At 48.7% G+C, this 16,395-nt stretch overlaps 1 protein-coding gene across 1 annotated transcript in view; it reads left to right on the forward strand.

The window, feature by feature from the left end:
• The window catches only part of PIGQ (phosphatidylinositol glycan anchor biosynthesis class Q), a 50,987-nt gene extending 35,231 nt beyond the window's left edge, over positions 1–15,756 (forward strand). Inside the window, exons 6-10 of the mRNA XM_060260831.1 lie at positions 277–388; positions 2,508–2,588; positions 5,074–5,188; positions 11,797–11,858; positions 15,423–15,756. Of these exons, the coding sequence (XP_060116814.1) occupies positions 277–388; positions 2,508–2,588; positions 5,074–5,188; positions 11,797–11,858; positions 15,423–15,575 (523 nt within the window). The 3' untranslated portion in view covers positions 15,576–15,756. The remainder of the gene's footprint in view (positions 1–276; positions 389–2,507; positions 2,589–5,073; positions 5,189–11,796; positions 11,859–15,422) is intronic.
• The last annotated feature ends 639 nt before the right edge of the window (positions 15,757–16,395 follow it).

Here is a 16,395-nt window from a genome sequence, read left to right on the forward strand (position 1 = left end):
AGGAGGTCCATCAGTGGGGCCAGGACACTAGAAGCCCTCCCATTGTGCCCCCCCCCCAAGCACCAAGAATACAGAGCATCACTTGCCCCAGACAAAGAGTTCCATCTATACCTTGTGGCTAATAGCCACTGATGGACTCTGCTCCAGGAGTCGAACCAGTACCCTCTTGAAGCCGTCTGTGCTTGTAGCTGCCACCACCTCCTGTGGCAGCGAATTCCATGTGTTAATCACCTTTGGGGTGAACTGGGCGCTTTTTTTCCTCCCTCCGGGCCACAGGCTCTACTGCATGAAGATTTACGGCTTGGCTTCACTGTGGCGCTTGTTCCGCGGGAAGAAGTGGAACGTCCTGAGGCAACGAGTGGATTCTTGTTCCTACGACTTAGACCAGGTAGAATCTTGGGGGGGGGGGAGTGGGTGGAGAGGAAGGGAGTAGTTTCACATGCGGGGGAGGCCAGTGGGCTTAAACAGCGGATGTTTCCAACACTGTATTGCGTTGTGTCAGCAGCAAACCCGTGGGTGTACCAACAGCACCGGCTGCCGTTAACCGAACTGCGTGCATGTTTAGTGGGCGCACAACAGAAAGCACCACACGTACCAAATGCCACGCCTGCTGGAGCACACTAGGTTCAGCCCCCCGGCTCTAGCCCTGTGAAATGGCCAGATGTGGCCCAGCTGTTTCAGTCTTGGGCCCTGCACGCATCACCCATTGTTTCTGTCTGATTTTTTTTTATGACCATTGGGACTTTATGTTGTAATAATAATGAAATGTAATTGCTCATTCCCATACATAGAATCAAGCACACCTTATACCACTATACCGTGCACACCCATACCTATTTTAAGGTAGAAGTAAGTATATATAATTGTTTTACAAATAAAATATATAATATGTAGTGAACTGGCTAGTTTTATACACACACACACACACACGCATATATATGTTATGTATGTACCTACATATACACACATATATACACATGCACATATATGTATACACACACACACATATGCAACAACAACATACAAATATATAATTTAATGTTTTGTTATAAACCGAGTAACTTTATAGTGGGTATACCGTCAAGCGTTGATATTTCTCAATAAGCGGTCTTTTGCTTTAAATCAAAGCTGTTTTATTGTTAGAAACTCAGAAGCTGTACCAAGGACACAAGCCTTGGGAGTAATGACATATACAGAGTTACACAGTTGCTATATGGGATATCTTCAAAGGTTACATTACAGATGCATACTTGAGTCACGGGTTCAAAGGTTGCTACACACTATATCTTTCATTACTAAGGAATTTAGGCTATTAAAAACATCTCCCATTCTCACATTCTCCAGCAGAAGAGAAGAGTTGTCTGTGTGAACCTGTGGGAGAGGCGACTTGAAAGTGGTACCAGCCAGGCTGTAGCATAAACATCCTTGGGCCAGATGGATTTATTACTTGCGCAAATGGTTGTAAATACAGGGGGAGCAGTAAAGACGCCGGTGACCTGCTCTTTGTCTCAGAGACAATTATGTTACAGAAATAAGCACACTTGACGTATACTTATAGTGTTAACATATATGTCCCTTTTCTGTTTTTTATATATTAGCATGACACGCCCACAGACATGTGCATGCAGGCATGCACGCGTAGGCATGTGAATAAATGTACACCTTTTCTGTATTTTTTTAGTTTTAAACCATAAATATGTCAGAGAGCGATAAGGCAACTCGAAGGAAATGTTCTGCTTTCCCTGGCTAATTACAGCAGGCGGGGGGCATGTCCACTCCTGCTTTCCGGCAGGTGCAGGGTGCTGCACGAGTCAGAGCACGGGAGCGATAACGGGAGCCGGGCGGTGGGGGCGAGCGAGAGGAGGAGGAAGCAATTTGAACAAAAGGCACCAAATAATTACAGCCGTACCCCAACGGGGTTGCCATAGTTACCTGCCGGTTGGTGGTTCTATTAAAAGGGCACATTTTCCCCCGGCGAGGGATGGAGCTCGGCCCACACGTCCTCATCAGGATGCAAAAGAAAGCGTTCCCCCCACCACCACGTCATTATTACTTTTGTGAAGTGGCGCTATCTGCGTCTTACCTTTCTCTTAAATGTCAAGGCAGCGGCACAACTGGGGTCGAGATCAGGGGCAGGGTTCCGCCTTGAGGGCGGGCGGGGAGGGGGATGAGACAGAGCTCCCTGCATTGGAAAACTTCCTTATCGAACCCCCCACCCGCCCCTCACTTGATGAGACACATTGCAGGAGGGCGGATCGCCAAGAGGGCCTTGTCAGCCTCTGTCCCTGATCTTCACGGGGCTGCTCCAAACAGCTGGGCTTATCTCGAGATTTCCGGATGTTTCTGAGCTCGAGGCCAGCCAAGCTGGTCCTTCCTGCAGTCCCCAGCTGTTTGGTTAATGGCACTCGCTCCTTCCACAGAGATTAGAATGTGTCCGCGTTTTTGAGGGTCCTCTTTACAGCGAACCTCTGCTGAAGTTGGATCACGTTATTTTTTTCTTCCCCCAGCTGTTTATCGGCACTCTGTTATTCACCATCCTGCTGTTTCTTCTGCCCACGACGGCCTTGTACTATCTAGTTTTCACACTGGTAAGTTTGCTGGGGGTGGGGGGCGCCATGGTTTGCAAATGCTTTGCTGTGGCCTTCTCAAGGCCATGTTCAGAAGCGCAAAAGGAAGCTGGCAAGTTTTCTGCCTGAATTGAACGAATCTGGTCTGTATCAAGCTTGAGATTTTTTTCCCAAGGGATGGGAAAGTGCAGCCAATGAAAACAGCACTGCTAAAGAGTCAAAATCGACGGTGGCAGCAGCAGATGCAAAACCCAGTCGAGCAGCCAGTCAGCTGTCTGATGATGGCTTCATATATGTAATGTTCCCCCTTTGGCTCTGGGTTCTTAGGTTCAAGTCCTCACTCAGGCACTCATTCTCAGGTCCGTTCAGCAAGCTGGCTGAAAACTTCAGCCGTTTAGCCACAAGGAGACATCTCCGGCAGCTAACAACTTTAGCTGACATACAAAACTGGAAACTGAAACTTGAGCTCCGCCCAATAGGACCAAACCAGATCACACAGATGCAGAGGAGGAGCAGACCGTTCCATTACGTACAAGCGCGTATACAAGAAACGTACCGCAATATACAAACCCGCTCTCTTCTCGTGTGCCATCTGCATTCAGTTGTTATCGTCTCCCTTTGAGGACCACTTTTCCACTCGCTCCACCCGAGCGGCTGCCTTGGGCACCACAGGGAGGAGGCCTCAGCTTGCCTCCTGGCCATCGGTGGTCTTGGGAGAGAGCGGGCATCGACTACTGGACTGATGCTGCTGCCAGCCAGGTCTGAGGTGAGCCGCTACATTCACACCTGGCCAATGGGTTTGCAGGAAGAAGCCTTGGGGCAGCAAAATACCTTGACCCAGCCCCGATTTCCCCTATACCCCCCCCATCTTAAAGCTTAGAGCAGGCAAGATTTGCAGAACAAAACAAAATTGAGTCCCCAGTTAGGATTCTATCTAGCTATCTCCGTGGCTGTATCTGTGCATGCCGGAGTTATTAGTTGCACTTCAGAGAGAGGCCAAGACAGAACCCAAAAGAACAAACTGGTTCTCCAGCCTGTCTCTGACCTGCCAAGTGCTGGCAGAACTCAGCTTGACAATTTTATGGGATTGTCCCTTGATTTAGGACATTTTTAGCCCGCCTTTCTTTCCCTGAGCTCAGGGTGGCAGACACCTGACAGCAGTGCCGATTCTGGGAAGGTTTCTTCTCCAGTGAACGTTTTTGGTCGCTCTTTTGAGCCTTGTTTGCATTCCTCTATATAGGAAATGTTCTTTCAGTACAGAAGCATTGTTTAAGCGTATGCTGATCTACTTTGTGAACATTTCCCGGTCGTTTAATTTACATACGATTGCTGTATAACAATATAGGAAATATGAATATGTTGCTATAGAGTTTACTACTGTAGGAAAAATACAAGCAGAGAAATGAATGCTTTCTTGAATAACTTTATTAATGTATTATATGCACCGTATTTCTTCTCTAAATTCGAACGGATTCTGTGAATTTGAGAGAGAGGATAGGAAAGGCTGCATCGGTGCTTCGTTCTCATAGCCCTTTCTTCCATGCCCAGGGACATGCTGATTGCCACTTTGGGGTCGGGAAGCAATTTTTCTCCAGGCCAGTTTGGTCAGGGATCCTGGAAGCAGTGTTCCTGCTAAGCTGAGTTAGTGTGAGCTAGCTCACAGTTCCTTAGCCTCCAGCTTACACATCGTTTGTCTTCGCTCAGGAAAAATGGCCCCAGAGCAAACTCATTTATGCAGTCGCTCACAACTTTAATGCCAGTAGCTCACAAAGTAGAATTTTTGCTCACAGGACTCCAGAGCTTAGAGGGAGTATTACCTGGAAAGTGGGTTTTTGTTTTGCTTTTTTTGCCACCTTCTAGGCATGGAGCAGGGATCGCTAGGGGGCATAGGGGGGAAGTAGTTGTGAATAGGAGAGGGACAGTGGCTCAGTGGTAGAGCATCTGCTTGGTAAGCAGAAGGTCCCAGATTCAATCCCCAGCATCTCCAACTAAAAGGGTCCAGGCAAATAGGCATGAAAAACCTCAGCGTGAGACCCTGGAGAGCCGCTGCCAGTCTGAGTAGACAATACTGACTTTGATGGACCCAGGAGGGTCTGATTCAGTAGAAGGCAGCTTCATATATATTCTTCATATGTTCAATTCCCTACATTGTGAAGGGGTCTGGACTAGACGTCCCTGGAGGCACCTTCCAACTCTACGATCCCATGGTTCTCTCTCCTCTTCCATTTTTGTCCTCACGACAGCCCTGAGAGGTAGCTTCGGCTGAGAGGCAATGACCAGCCCAAGGCCACCCAGTGAGATTCATGGCATCGTGGGGACCTTGAACCTGGTCTGACACCTCTCCTAAAATGTAAGGCTGGGGGTGGAGGAGTCCCCCTCCACCATGGGTTGATGAGACAAATCAAAGCCCCAACAGATTTTTTTGGTGCCCTGGGGATTTTTTTTTTGGAAAGGGACCCGCTAACTTACTGCTGGCAGACCTGACCGAAAGTCCGCTTCCTCCTAGCTCCGCCTGCTGGTGGTGATCGTGCAAGGCCTGCTCCATCTGCTGGTGGACCTCGTCAACTCGCTGCCCTTTTACTCGGTCCTGCTTCGCCTCTGCCGACCCTACAGACTGGCGTGTAAGTTTCCCTTTGCAGCCCCAGCTGAAACCCGAGAGCGACGCCTGCCTTCACCGGGGCAGGGGGGAAAGGAGGCTTTTGTTCAGAGGGGAGGAGCCTTCGTGCCCAGTCACAGGCTCATTTCGTTGTCTTTTGTTTTCTGGAATGGAATTGTCTCTTCTTCTTTTGGTATTTTTGTATTTTTTGTGTGTGCGCATGCGTGCACACAGGGCTTTTTTGTAGCAGGAACTCCTTTGCATATTAGGCCGTACACCCCTAATGTAGCCAGTCCTCCTGGAGCTTACACTAAGCCCTGTACTAAGAGCCCTGTCAGCTCTTGGAGGATTGGCTGCATCAGGGGGTGTGGCCTAATATGTAAAGTAGGCGGTACAAAGAGCCTTGTAAGCTCTTGGAGGATTGGCTACATCAGGGAGGTGTGGCCTAATATGCAAAATGGGCCCTGCACGAAGAGCCCTGTAAGCTCCAGGAGGATTGGCTGCATCATGGGTGAGTGGCCTGATATGCAAAGGAGTCCCCGCTACAAAAAAAGCCCTGTGTGCTTGTGTGTGCACCGGGAAGTCATGGCAACCTGTGGCAACTCCTACTAAGGCATGGAGGACATTCAGAGCAGTGGCTTGACACAGCCTGCCCCTGCATCCGGTGCTGGTATTCCAAGGAGGTCTCCCTTCCAAGTACTTGCCAGGGTTGGCCCTCCTTAGCTTCTGAGAACGGACAAGAGACGGAGCCTGCCTGGGCTACCCAAGTTAGGGCCAGAATTGGCATCTCTGAAGCAGACCTCTCTGCAGATGGGTCGCTTATGGCTCCCACCAGCCCATCCTGATGCGAACGCACCATCTTCTCCAGCAACCCCTCAGGGTACAAATGCTTTCCATCAACAGCCCCACCCCTCCCACAATCGGACAACAAATGCAAGTTTGGAACCATTGAAGAAACATAAGAACATAAGAGAAGCCATGTTGGATCAGGCCAATAGCCAATCCAGTCCAGCATTCTGTGTCACACAGTGGCCAAAAAAACACCAGGTGCCATCAGGAGGTCCACCAGTGGGGCACAGACACTAGAAGCCCTCCCACTGTTGCCCCCCCCAGCAGCAAAAATACAGAGCATCACTTGCCCCAGACAGAGAGTTCCATCTATAAGGTAAAGGTAGTCACCTGTGCAAGCACCAGTCATTTTCATCTCTGGGGTGACGTCGCATCACGACGTTTTCATGGCAGACTTTTTATGGGACGGTTTGCCATTGACTTCCCCAGTCCTCTACACTTTCTCCCCCCCGGCAAGCTGGGGACTCCTTTTACCGACCTCAGAAGGATGGAAGGCTGAGTCAACTTTGAGCCGGCTACCTGAACCCAGCTTCTGCCGGAATCGTTCCATCTATGCCCTGTGGCTAATAGCCACTGATGGACCTCTGCTCCAGATGTTGATCCAATCTCCTCTTGAAGTCATCTGTGCTTGTAGCTGCCACCACCTCCTGTGGCAGTGATTTCCATGTGTCTGAACAAAATGTCATTTAAAAAAAAATTGCTTGGGTAATATTATCTAGCGGTAGATAGCGCTTTAATCTCCCCCCCCCCTCACACCTCCGAGTCTGCTATTAGCGATGTGGGGGGGGGGGTTGTAGGTCCGGAGCAGAGAACGTCAATTCACCTAGAGATGGGGGTGCTTTTTATTTTTAAAGATCTCTCCTTTTAGGTCCCCCCCCCCCTTTGTGAATCCTTTTACGCAGTTTTGCTGAGGAGTCGTGTGGGTGAAGTTGATGCAGTCCAGTGTATCTGAGTCATAAGACGATTAGCATTTTCGGCTTTAAAAGCAAGGGCTTCGTTCTCCTTTGAAGCTTTTAAATCGTTTCTGCTTCCTCAGCCTCCCCGCTATATAGTCAGCGCCACACGGAACTGAAAGAGCACTTTCATCAAACCCTCGCCTCTTTAAACGAAAAAAATTAAAAGCTCAAAGGTGATTTGTTTGGCCCTGTTCTTTTCCGGCTTTGTTCATCTCTCGAGGACAAGTTCCCTTTCGGGGCCCTCTCTTCCGACGGTGCCAAGGAGCACCAGTCCTTTGACGTTGGCACGGCTGACTCATTGGCATCCCTCGAGGTTCCCGTGGGAGATGTCTGCTTCAGGGCAAAAGAGTTCTGGGCTCCTTTAGCGACGGTAACAAGACTTGATGTTCTCCATGTTCACAGCGCTTCAGATGCATCATCAGGGGCAGTAGCTTTTTCTCGTTCCTGCTCCGCTGCGCTGGCGTCCACGTTCATTCCGTTTGATGAACAGAGCCAGCGCGGGCTAGTGGTTGAGAGCGGCGGGCTCTAATCTGGAGAAACGGGGTTTGATTCCCCACTGCGTCTCCACGTGCAGCCAGCTGGGTGACCTTGGGTCAGCCGCAAGTTCTTTCGGAGCTGTCCTCTCAAGAGCAGTCCTCTCAGAGCTCTCTCAGCCCCACCGACGTCACAAGGCGTCTCGTGTGGGGAGAGGAAAGGAAGGGGATTGTAAGCTGCTCTGAGACGCCAAGTGAAGGCCGGAGTATAAATCCTCCTCCTCTTTCATCATAAGGAAAAGCTGACGAGTTGTTAGCCAAACAAAGATGCTTGCTCTCTTTCGTGATAGTTTTTAGACGTGTTAGACCAGGGGTGGACAAACTTGCTTAACGTAAGAGCCACATGGAATAAACGTCAGGTGTTTGAGAGTCGCAAGACATGAATGACAGATGTTTGAGGGAAGGAAGGAAGGAAGGAAGGAAGGAAGGAAGGAAGGAAAACAGATGGGAGGAGGGAGGGAGAGGCGGAAAGAAAGCAACTTTGACTTTAAATGCATTCTCGAAGCTGCCACCTGATTTAAAGAGAGAAATGCCTTCTCCAAGATGGGGCAGTGGGGGCTTCAAGAGCCACACAGTATGTGTGAAAGAGCCACATGTGGCTCCCGAGCCGCAGTTTGGCCACCCCTGTGTTAGTCGCTTTTGAGATTTTCAGTGTGACGTAGATAAGATCACCTATATCGGAGCTCAGTAACGGTAACAAATTAACAGATAAACCTATAATTGAAAAGGAAAATTGTTATAACTTTAAATTTATTTAAATTATAAATTTATTAAACTGCCAATATTTAATCGTAAAGAGTGTCAGAATAGGATGACAGAATCCCCCCTCTGCCGTGAAAGCTTCCTGGAGGATCTTGGCCTATCCTACCTCACAGGGTTGTCGTGAGTATAAAATGGAGGAGAGAACTCTGCAAGGTGTTTTGGATCTCCCTTGGGGAGAAAAGCAGGGTATGAACAAAACAATAAAATAGTTATTAAGGTGTTTGTAAATTTAAAATTATTAAAATGCAGGTTGTTGGTTAGGTGACAATATAAAAACCCTGGAGAAGAAAATACTTTTTTTTTTTTTAAAAGCACTTATTGGCAGAATGCCTGTAAAATGAGTCCAAAAGCTGATTAAGAGGTTGAATCAAAGGGTACAGTTGTGTAAATTTGGGGAAGGCTGATACGGTATCATAAAAACATAAGAACATAAGAGAAGCCATGTTGGGTCAGGCCAATGGCCCATCCAGTCTAACACTCTGCGTCACATAAGAACATAAAAGAAGCCCTGTTGGATCAGGCCAGTGGCCCATCCAGTCCAACACTCTGTGTCACATAAGAACATAAGAGAAGCCATGTTGGATCAGGCCAGTGGCCCTTCCAGTCCAACACTCTGTGTCACATAAGAACATAAGAGAAGCCCTGTTGGATCAGGCCAATGGCCCATCCAGTCCAACACTCTGTGACACATAAGAGAAGCCATGTTGGATCAGGCCAGTGGCCCTTCCAGTCCAACACTCTGTGTCACATAAGAACATAAGAGAAGCCCTGTTGGATCAGGCCAATGGCCCATCCAGTCCAACACTCTGTGACACATAAGAACATAAGAGAAGCCATGTTGGATCAGGCCAGTGGCCCTTCCAGTCCAACACTCTGTGTCACATAAGAACATAAGAGAAGCCCTGTTGGATCAGGCCAATGGCCCATCCAGTCCAACACTCTGTGACACATAAGAACATAAGAGAAGCCATGTTGGATCAGGCCAGTGGCCCTTCCAGTCCAACACTCTGAGTCACATAAGAACATAAGAGAAGCCCTGTTGGATCAGGCCAATGGCCCATCCAGTCCAACACTCTGTGACACATAAGAACATAAGAGAAGCCATGTTGGATCAGGCCAGTGGCCCTTCCAGTCCAACACTCTGTGTCACATAAGAACATAAGAGAAGCCCTGTTGGATCAGGCCAATGGCCCATCCAGTCTAACACTCTGTGTCACACAGTGGCCAAAAAATCCAGGCGCCATCAGGAGGTCCATCAGTGGGGCCAGGACACTGTGCCCCCCCCCCGCCAGCAGCAAGAATACAGAGCATCACTTGTCCCAGACAGAGAGTTCCAACAATACACTTTGACTAATAACCACTGATGAACCTCTGCTCCAGATGTTTCTCCAATCCCTCTTGAAGCTGGCTATGCTTGTAGCCACCACCACCTACTGTGGCAGTGAATTCTTTGTGCTGATCACCCTTTAGGTGAAGAAGGACTTCCTTCTATCCGTTCTAACCCGACTGCTCAGCAATCTCATGGAGTGTCCGCGAGTTCTTGTGTTGTGAGAAAGGGGAAAAGTAGGTCTTTCTCTACTCGCTAGCAAAAGCAGCTGCAGAAAAACTACAACTCACTTAACTACTCAGAAACCTGTCAGCTGTTTGAACTTCATCCATTTTCTTGCTGCTTGCATAGACGGTAGAATATTTTTAAGGATTACAGCACATAAATAAAATATAGAAAAGAATTTTTCGGCTGTAATAGCATTTTCCAAAATACCCTATTTCAGGGGTGGCCAACGGTAGCTCTCCAGATGTTTTTTGCCTACAACTCCCATCAGCCCCAGCCAGCATGCTGGCTGGGGCTGATGGGAGTTGTAGGCAAAAAACATCTGGAGAGCTTCCTTTGGCCACCCCTGCGGCCTATTTTAAACCCAGTTGGTGTGTTTATTTTCTATTCCCCAATTCTTATTTATTTCTTTTCAAGAATCAAAGTTAAATCACAATACAAAAGCAATAAGAAATTCCATTTACAATCCAATAATTGGTTAGGTTTACTGGTACAATATTCAGTGGGAACAGGAAATACACTTGTTGGGTTTAAAATGTGAACCCCGTGGCGCAGAGTGGTAAAGCTGCAGTACTGCAGTCTGAGCTCTCTGCTCACGACCTGAGTTCGATCCCAGCATAAGCTGGGTTCAGGTAGCCGACTCGAGGTTGACTCAGCCTCCCATCCTTCCGAGGTCAGTAAAATGAGTCCCCAGCTTGCTGGGGGGAAAGTGTAGCTGACTGGGGAAGGCAGTGGCAAACCACCCCGTAAAAAAGTCTGCCGCGAAAATGTCATGATGCGACGTCATCCCAGAGTTGGAAATGATTACCTCTACCTCTCTATTGCGGAAAACACTTATTACAGCCAAAGAATTTCTTTTATGTATTTTGCATGCATAGACAGTGGCATACAATCCCAAGGCATGTTGTGGAACAAACGCTGTGCACGGGCCAGGATCGGAAACAAGTGGCAGATAATCCAGATAAGAGTGGGGAAATCTAGATCCTCTGTTGCAATCCCTGGAGGGTAAATCTGATGAAAGCAAGATAGTGAGTTTACTAGCCTCAGATAAGGCTGAAGCCATCGAAGTGGTGCCAGACTTCCTTTACTGTGCTTACAGGAGGAGAAGACTGTTTAGAGTGTTTAGTTAACCAACTCCTCCCCCCCACCCCCGCTTCCTTGATTTGATACTGTTGTTGTTACGCCAACAATGGTTCTGTGAGTGGTATGGCCCTGGCCTGGATAACCCAAGCAAGCCTGATCTCGGAAGCTGAGCAGGGCCGACTCTGGCAAGTACTTGGATGGGAGACCGCCTTGGAATATCAGCAGTCAGGAGGGCAGGGGCAGGCTCTATTCAGCCACCTCTCTGAATGTCCCCCAGGCCCCCAGCAGGAGTCAGTCACCAGAGGTCACCAGGACTTCCAGGTTCTTCTCTGGCAAGTCCTTGGATGGGAGACCTCCTTGGAATACCAGCAGTCGGGAGGGCAGGGGCAGGCTTTATGCAGCCACCTCCCTGAATATCCTCCAGGCCCCCAGTAGGGGTCAGTCACCAGAGGTTACCAGGACTTCCAGGTTCTTCTCTGGCAAGTGCTTGGATGGGAGACCTCCTTGGAATACCAGCAGTGGGGAGGGCAGGGGCAGGCTCTATTCAGCCACCTCCCTGAATATCCTCCAGGCCCCCAGTAGGGGTCAGTCACCAGATGGTCGCCATGACTTCCAGGTGCACACAAACACACTAACATGCACTAAAAAATACAAAAGTACTGAAAAGGAAAGAAAAGAAAAGAGTGGCACCTATTAACAACCATCCATCCACAGGCTCTGCCCTCAAAACGAGTGGGAAAGCTGGATTTCCTGCCCCCTCATCCCAGTTCCATGGCTTGTTCTCCAAGCCTGGCTTCTCTTGCATCTCTCAGGGGATTCTCTCCCAGCACCCAGAAGCACTTGTCTAGCGGGGGCTCTGAGCTGCATCCTTCACTTGCCTTTCTTATGTCTTTTTCAGCTGGTGTGAAGTTCAGAGTCCTTGAGCAGGAGGCTGGGAAACCTCTCCGACTTCTAATGCAGGTGAGTCATGTTATGCATCACAGCGGTGTCTCGGGAAGATTGCAGCTTGGTTCTGATTCCCCTTTTCCACTGGACTGGCTTCCTGAGAGCCAGTTTGGTGTAGTGGTTAAGTGTGCGGACTCTTATCTGGGAGAACCGGGTTTGATTCCTCGCTCCTCCACTTGCAGCTGCTGGAAGGGCCTTGGGTCAGCTAGAGCTCTTGCAGGAGTTGTCCTTGAAAAGGCAGCTTCTGGGAGAGCTTTCTCAGCCCCACCCACTTCACAGGGTATCTGTGGCGGGGGGGGAGAGAAGAGCTAGGAGATTGTAAGCTGCTCTGAGTCTCTGATTCAGAGAGAAGGGCAGGGTATAAATCTGCAGTCTTCTTTAGAGGGCCTGCGTACTCGATTCCTGGTTGTTGATATATGACAGGGGTGGCCAAACTTGCTTAACATAAGAGTCACTTTCTTTCCACCTCCTTCTTCCCTCCACCCATCTATTTGCCTTCCCCCCTTCCCTCCCTCCCTCCCTCAAACATCTGACGTTCATGTCTTGTGGCTCTCAAACATCTGACGTTTATTCTATGTGGCTCTTTATGTTAAGCAAGTTTGGTCACCCCTGATATAGAGCAAGCCCTGGACAGGGCTTTGTAGCTAATATAGGGTTATAAAAAACAGACCCTTTGTTGTGTTTCGTTAAAATCTTACCAGGGATCTCAGCTCATAAGATCCTTGCTGGATTAGACCACCGGTCCATCCAGTCCAGCATCTGCTCCCACACAGTGGCCAACCAGTTCCTCTGGACAGCGGCACAGAGGATGAGGCCTTCCTCTGATGTTACCTCCTAGCACTGGGATTCAGAGCTTTCTTGCCTTGGAATTTGGAGGCTCCCTTTAGTCACCAGGGCTAGTCGCTGCTGACAGACCTGTCCTCCATGAGCCTGCATAATTCTCTTTTAAAGTATTGCCTTTCGTCCGTCCTGAATCAACTGCCCATCAGCTTCATCGGATGCCCCTTGCGTTCTGTGTTTCGGGAAAGGGAGAAAAATTAATCTTGTGTCAACTCCTGCCCTGCGCATGATTTTATAAACCTCTATCATGTCCTCTCTTGGTCGCTGTCAGGAATCTTGCCAAAAGTGGAATATAAAAACAGACATAGGGAATCTGCTTGCAAATCCAGATGCAGAGGTTTTCCAGAGACCGGTACACAGGGCTTTTTTTGTAGCAGGAGCTCCTCTGCATATTAGGCTGTGCCCCTGTGATGTAGCCAATCCTCCAAGAGTTTACAAGGCTCTTCATACAGGGCCTACTGTAACCTCCAGGAAGACTGGCTACATCAGAGGGCGTGGTCTAATATGCAAGGGAGCTCCTGCTGGAAAAAGAACCCTGCGCACGCATGTCCTTTGACAGCCATTCTACCAGCAGTTGCTAGCCGGGGGTTGAAGGAAAGACCAACGGGATCCAAAAGGTGGCGTCTTTTATCAGATCAGCAGTGGGCTTTGAACCGGGAAGCTGTCGAGTTGTGCAGAACTCCGGTCTTCTGTGAAAGAGTCGCCGTTTGCTTCCCTGGCCGCATTTTGGCCCAATAAAAGATAACTGCCTTTGCAGTTTTGGCTCCGATCCCATTCTGAGAGGGTTGCAGCCCTTTTGAGTTTGCTGAGCTAAGCTTCCACTTAAGTGGTTTGCTGGATTAGGGCCAGAGGCGCTTCTTCGTAGCCAGCATCTGGCCAGCGAGTAGACTACACTTAGCGGAGCGCACTGTAAAAACGTCAAATAGCTCAGCACTCGTTCCTCAAACGACGCATCCTCCGCACCTTTCCAATTATTCGATGTCCCTAAGAAAGATTCCCGCCCGTACCTTTCACGCCCACTTCAGAGGGTGTTAGCGCTGCCGTTACCTTTTTTGTTTCTTCTCGCATCACAGCGGAGCGTCTGTGTTCTTTTTCTCTGAGAGCAGGAAAAACATCAAATGGCCGGTTTTCATTTCAAGCCTCCCGTTCTGGGGGAGGTCCCGAGAGCAGTAAATCTTCAGGCAGGGAAGAATAATTGCCCTGCTGTGGAGCCCTGTGGGACCCCGGCTGCAGGGGCGAAGCACGTTTCCAGGCGGGCTTCAAAGAATCAATGAAAGTGAGCGGTTCCCTCGCAAGCAGCCGAATTGTCTCGAAGCTTCTCATTGAGTCCATGTATCTGCGCTAAATAAAAACCGGTGAATTGTTTGGAGGCAGAAACGCAGCCGAAGAAGAACAACGATGCTTCAGTTTGGAAACTTTGGCCTGATAGTAAACGCACTAAACCAGGAGTGGCCAAACATGCTTAACGTAAGAGCCACATAGAATATACATCAGGTGTTTGAGAGCCACAAAAGGAAGGAAGGAAGAAGGAAAGAAGTTTGGGGGAGGGAGAGTTGGAAAGAAAGCAGCTTTAAGTTTAAATGCATTCTGCAAGCTGCTGTCCTGTAGGGCAGTGGGGGCTTCGAGAGCCACGCAATATGTGTGAAAGAGCCACATGTGGCTTCTGAGCCACAGTTTGGCCACTCCTACACTAAACCGTGTTAAGACACTCTGCCATGCTCGGGTGGAGTTCTAGCAGGAGCTTCTTTGCATATTAGGCCACACACCCCGGTGTAGCCAATCCTCTAAGAGCTTACATGACTCTTTTTTGTAAGCTCTTGGAGGATTGGCTACATCAGGGGTGTGTGGCCTAATATGCAGAGGAGCTCCTGATAGAATTCCACCCCTGCCCTTGCTCACTGTCATAGTAGAGAACTACCCCCTGGCGAAGGGAGTTCTGACTCCTGAATCTTCTTAGTCTGCTGGGTTCGAATTGGGCTGTTTGTCAGAACTTAAGAACTTCAAACGGATCCCATACTTGGTTTCAAAGCTAGGATTTTATTAGAGAGAACTAAGTACTGGAAGAGACGAGATAACAGTGATGGCAAGGGCCATCACTAGCACAGTTTTATACACTAAAGCAAACACATCACAAAGCCACAATTCACCCCAGTGCAAGCACATCTGTCTTCCCACCATCCACTATCAGTAGGGAGGTTGCCTCCTCGTTCTGAAGGCCACACGGCTTGGCTTCAAAGGGCACTAGTGTGAGAATGTGCAGAGACACACCATAATTCAATCTACAGCCCTAAATATTTTGGATACCAGTAGGGCAAGGTTAATTGCTACATAGGCATTTGGGGTTGTTAAAAGGTTACAACATGGAGTCAGTTTGGTTCAGTTACAATCTGAGCAAAAGCAATACTGAGAATACAGAGCAGGTACTGGTTACATTACAGTTAAGCCTCAGCAGTAGTTACAAGTTCTGACACTGTTCCACTGCCGAGCAAGATGGCTTCTGTCTCAAAAATAATCTCCTTCAAGTGGAAGTTGCCATGTTCCAAATTCTAAAAGGGGAAAAAAAAACTCTGGAGGGAAGAGGACGGTGCTCTGGGGAGGGGGGAATACTCTGTACAGATGAATGCACCCACTGTTCCCCATGCCATCCCCAACTACGGTCTGTGCTCCTCTATCGTGGGCGACTCGGCCATGTTTGGTTTATTGGATGGTGATGCACTCCTGGCTTCTTTGCCCCTCCAGATCAATCCCCTGAGTTATGGCAGCGTGGTGCAGACCTACCGGCTCCCGACATACAGTTGCTACCCCAAGGACTCGTGGGGCTCTCTGTGCAAGAAGCTCTTTGTGGGCGAGCTGATCTACCCTTGGAAGCACAAAGGGGAGAAGCAGGACTGAGCAGGGGCAGCCCCACACCGGACCGGGTCGAGCAAGCCGAACGCGACAGCCACGAAACGGACACTTCCGGACCAGCACGATAGGGACGGTGCCAAGAACTTGGCCATGGGCCGGAATTGGGTTGTGAGGGAAAGGGGTAAGGATGTTTTTCAGTAAAGTATTCTCTTCTTTGTTTTACTAACGACGTTGATCCTGTCGTCCGCCACCACGGCTTGTTTCTTCGTTAAATTGTATATATTTTTTAAAATTCTGAATTGGAATTGCCTGCCTGGAAGTTTTCAGGGTATGAGCAACCGCACCAGAGAATCACGGTAGCAAGTAACTAGGAGAAAAAGCCAAGGTTTTCCATGATTACCAGCCTCTATCGAATCACACAGCACACCTACAACGGAAATTTCCAAACATTTCAAATGTGGTTACACACTCTCCTAAACAACACCCCTATAATATGGAACAGTTCATCCAGTGGGACCTCAGTGTAAGTACTTCGTAAGCAAATTGATGTAGAACAGCGGTGTCAAAACTCATTTGTTGTGGGGGCCAGATGTGGCATTAGACCTTGTTGGGCTGGGCCAGATGTGTCATAAAATGTGGTGCCAGGTAGCAGAGACAAAAACTTTATAAAGGGCGCAGACATACACAAAGATTTTCTAAAAAAAAAAACCCTTTAAATATAATAGGCTTAAAAGATTAGCAATCTTGCAGTATTTCATGTAACAGTCTCTGATAACGGAAGGCAGCAGACTTGCTTGTGGGCCTGATAGAAGAAGACTGCAGATTTATACCCCCCCTTCTCTCTGAATCAGTCTCAGAGCGTTTT

The sequence above is a fragment of the Heteronotia binoei genome, chromosome 20 (assembly GCF_032191835.1).
Source record: "Heteronotia binoei isolate CCM8104 ecotype False Entrance Well chromosome 20, APGP_CSIRO_Hbin_v1, whole genome shotgun sequence".
Classification (NCBI taxonomy): domain Eukaryota; kingdom Metazoa; phylum Chordata; class Lepidosauria; order Squamata; family Gekkonidae; genus Heteronotia; species Heteronotia binoei.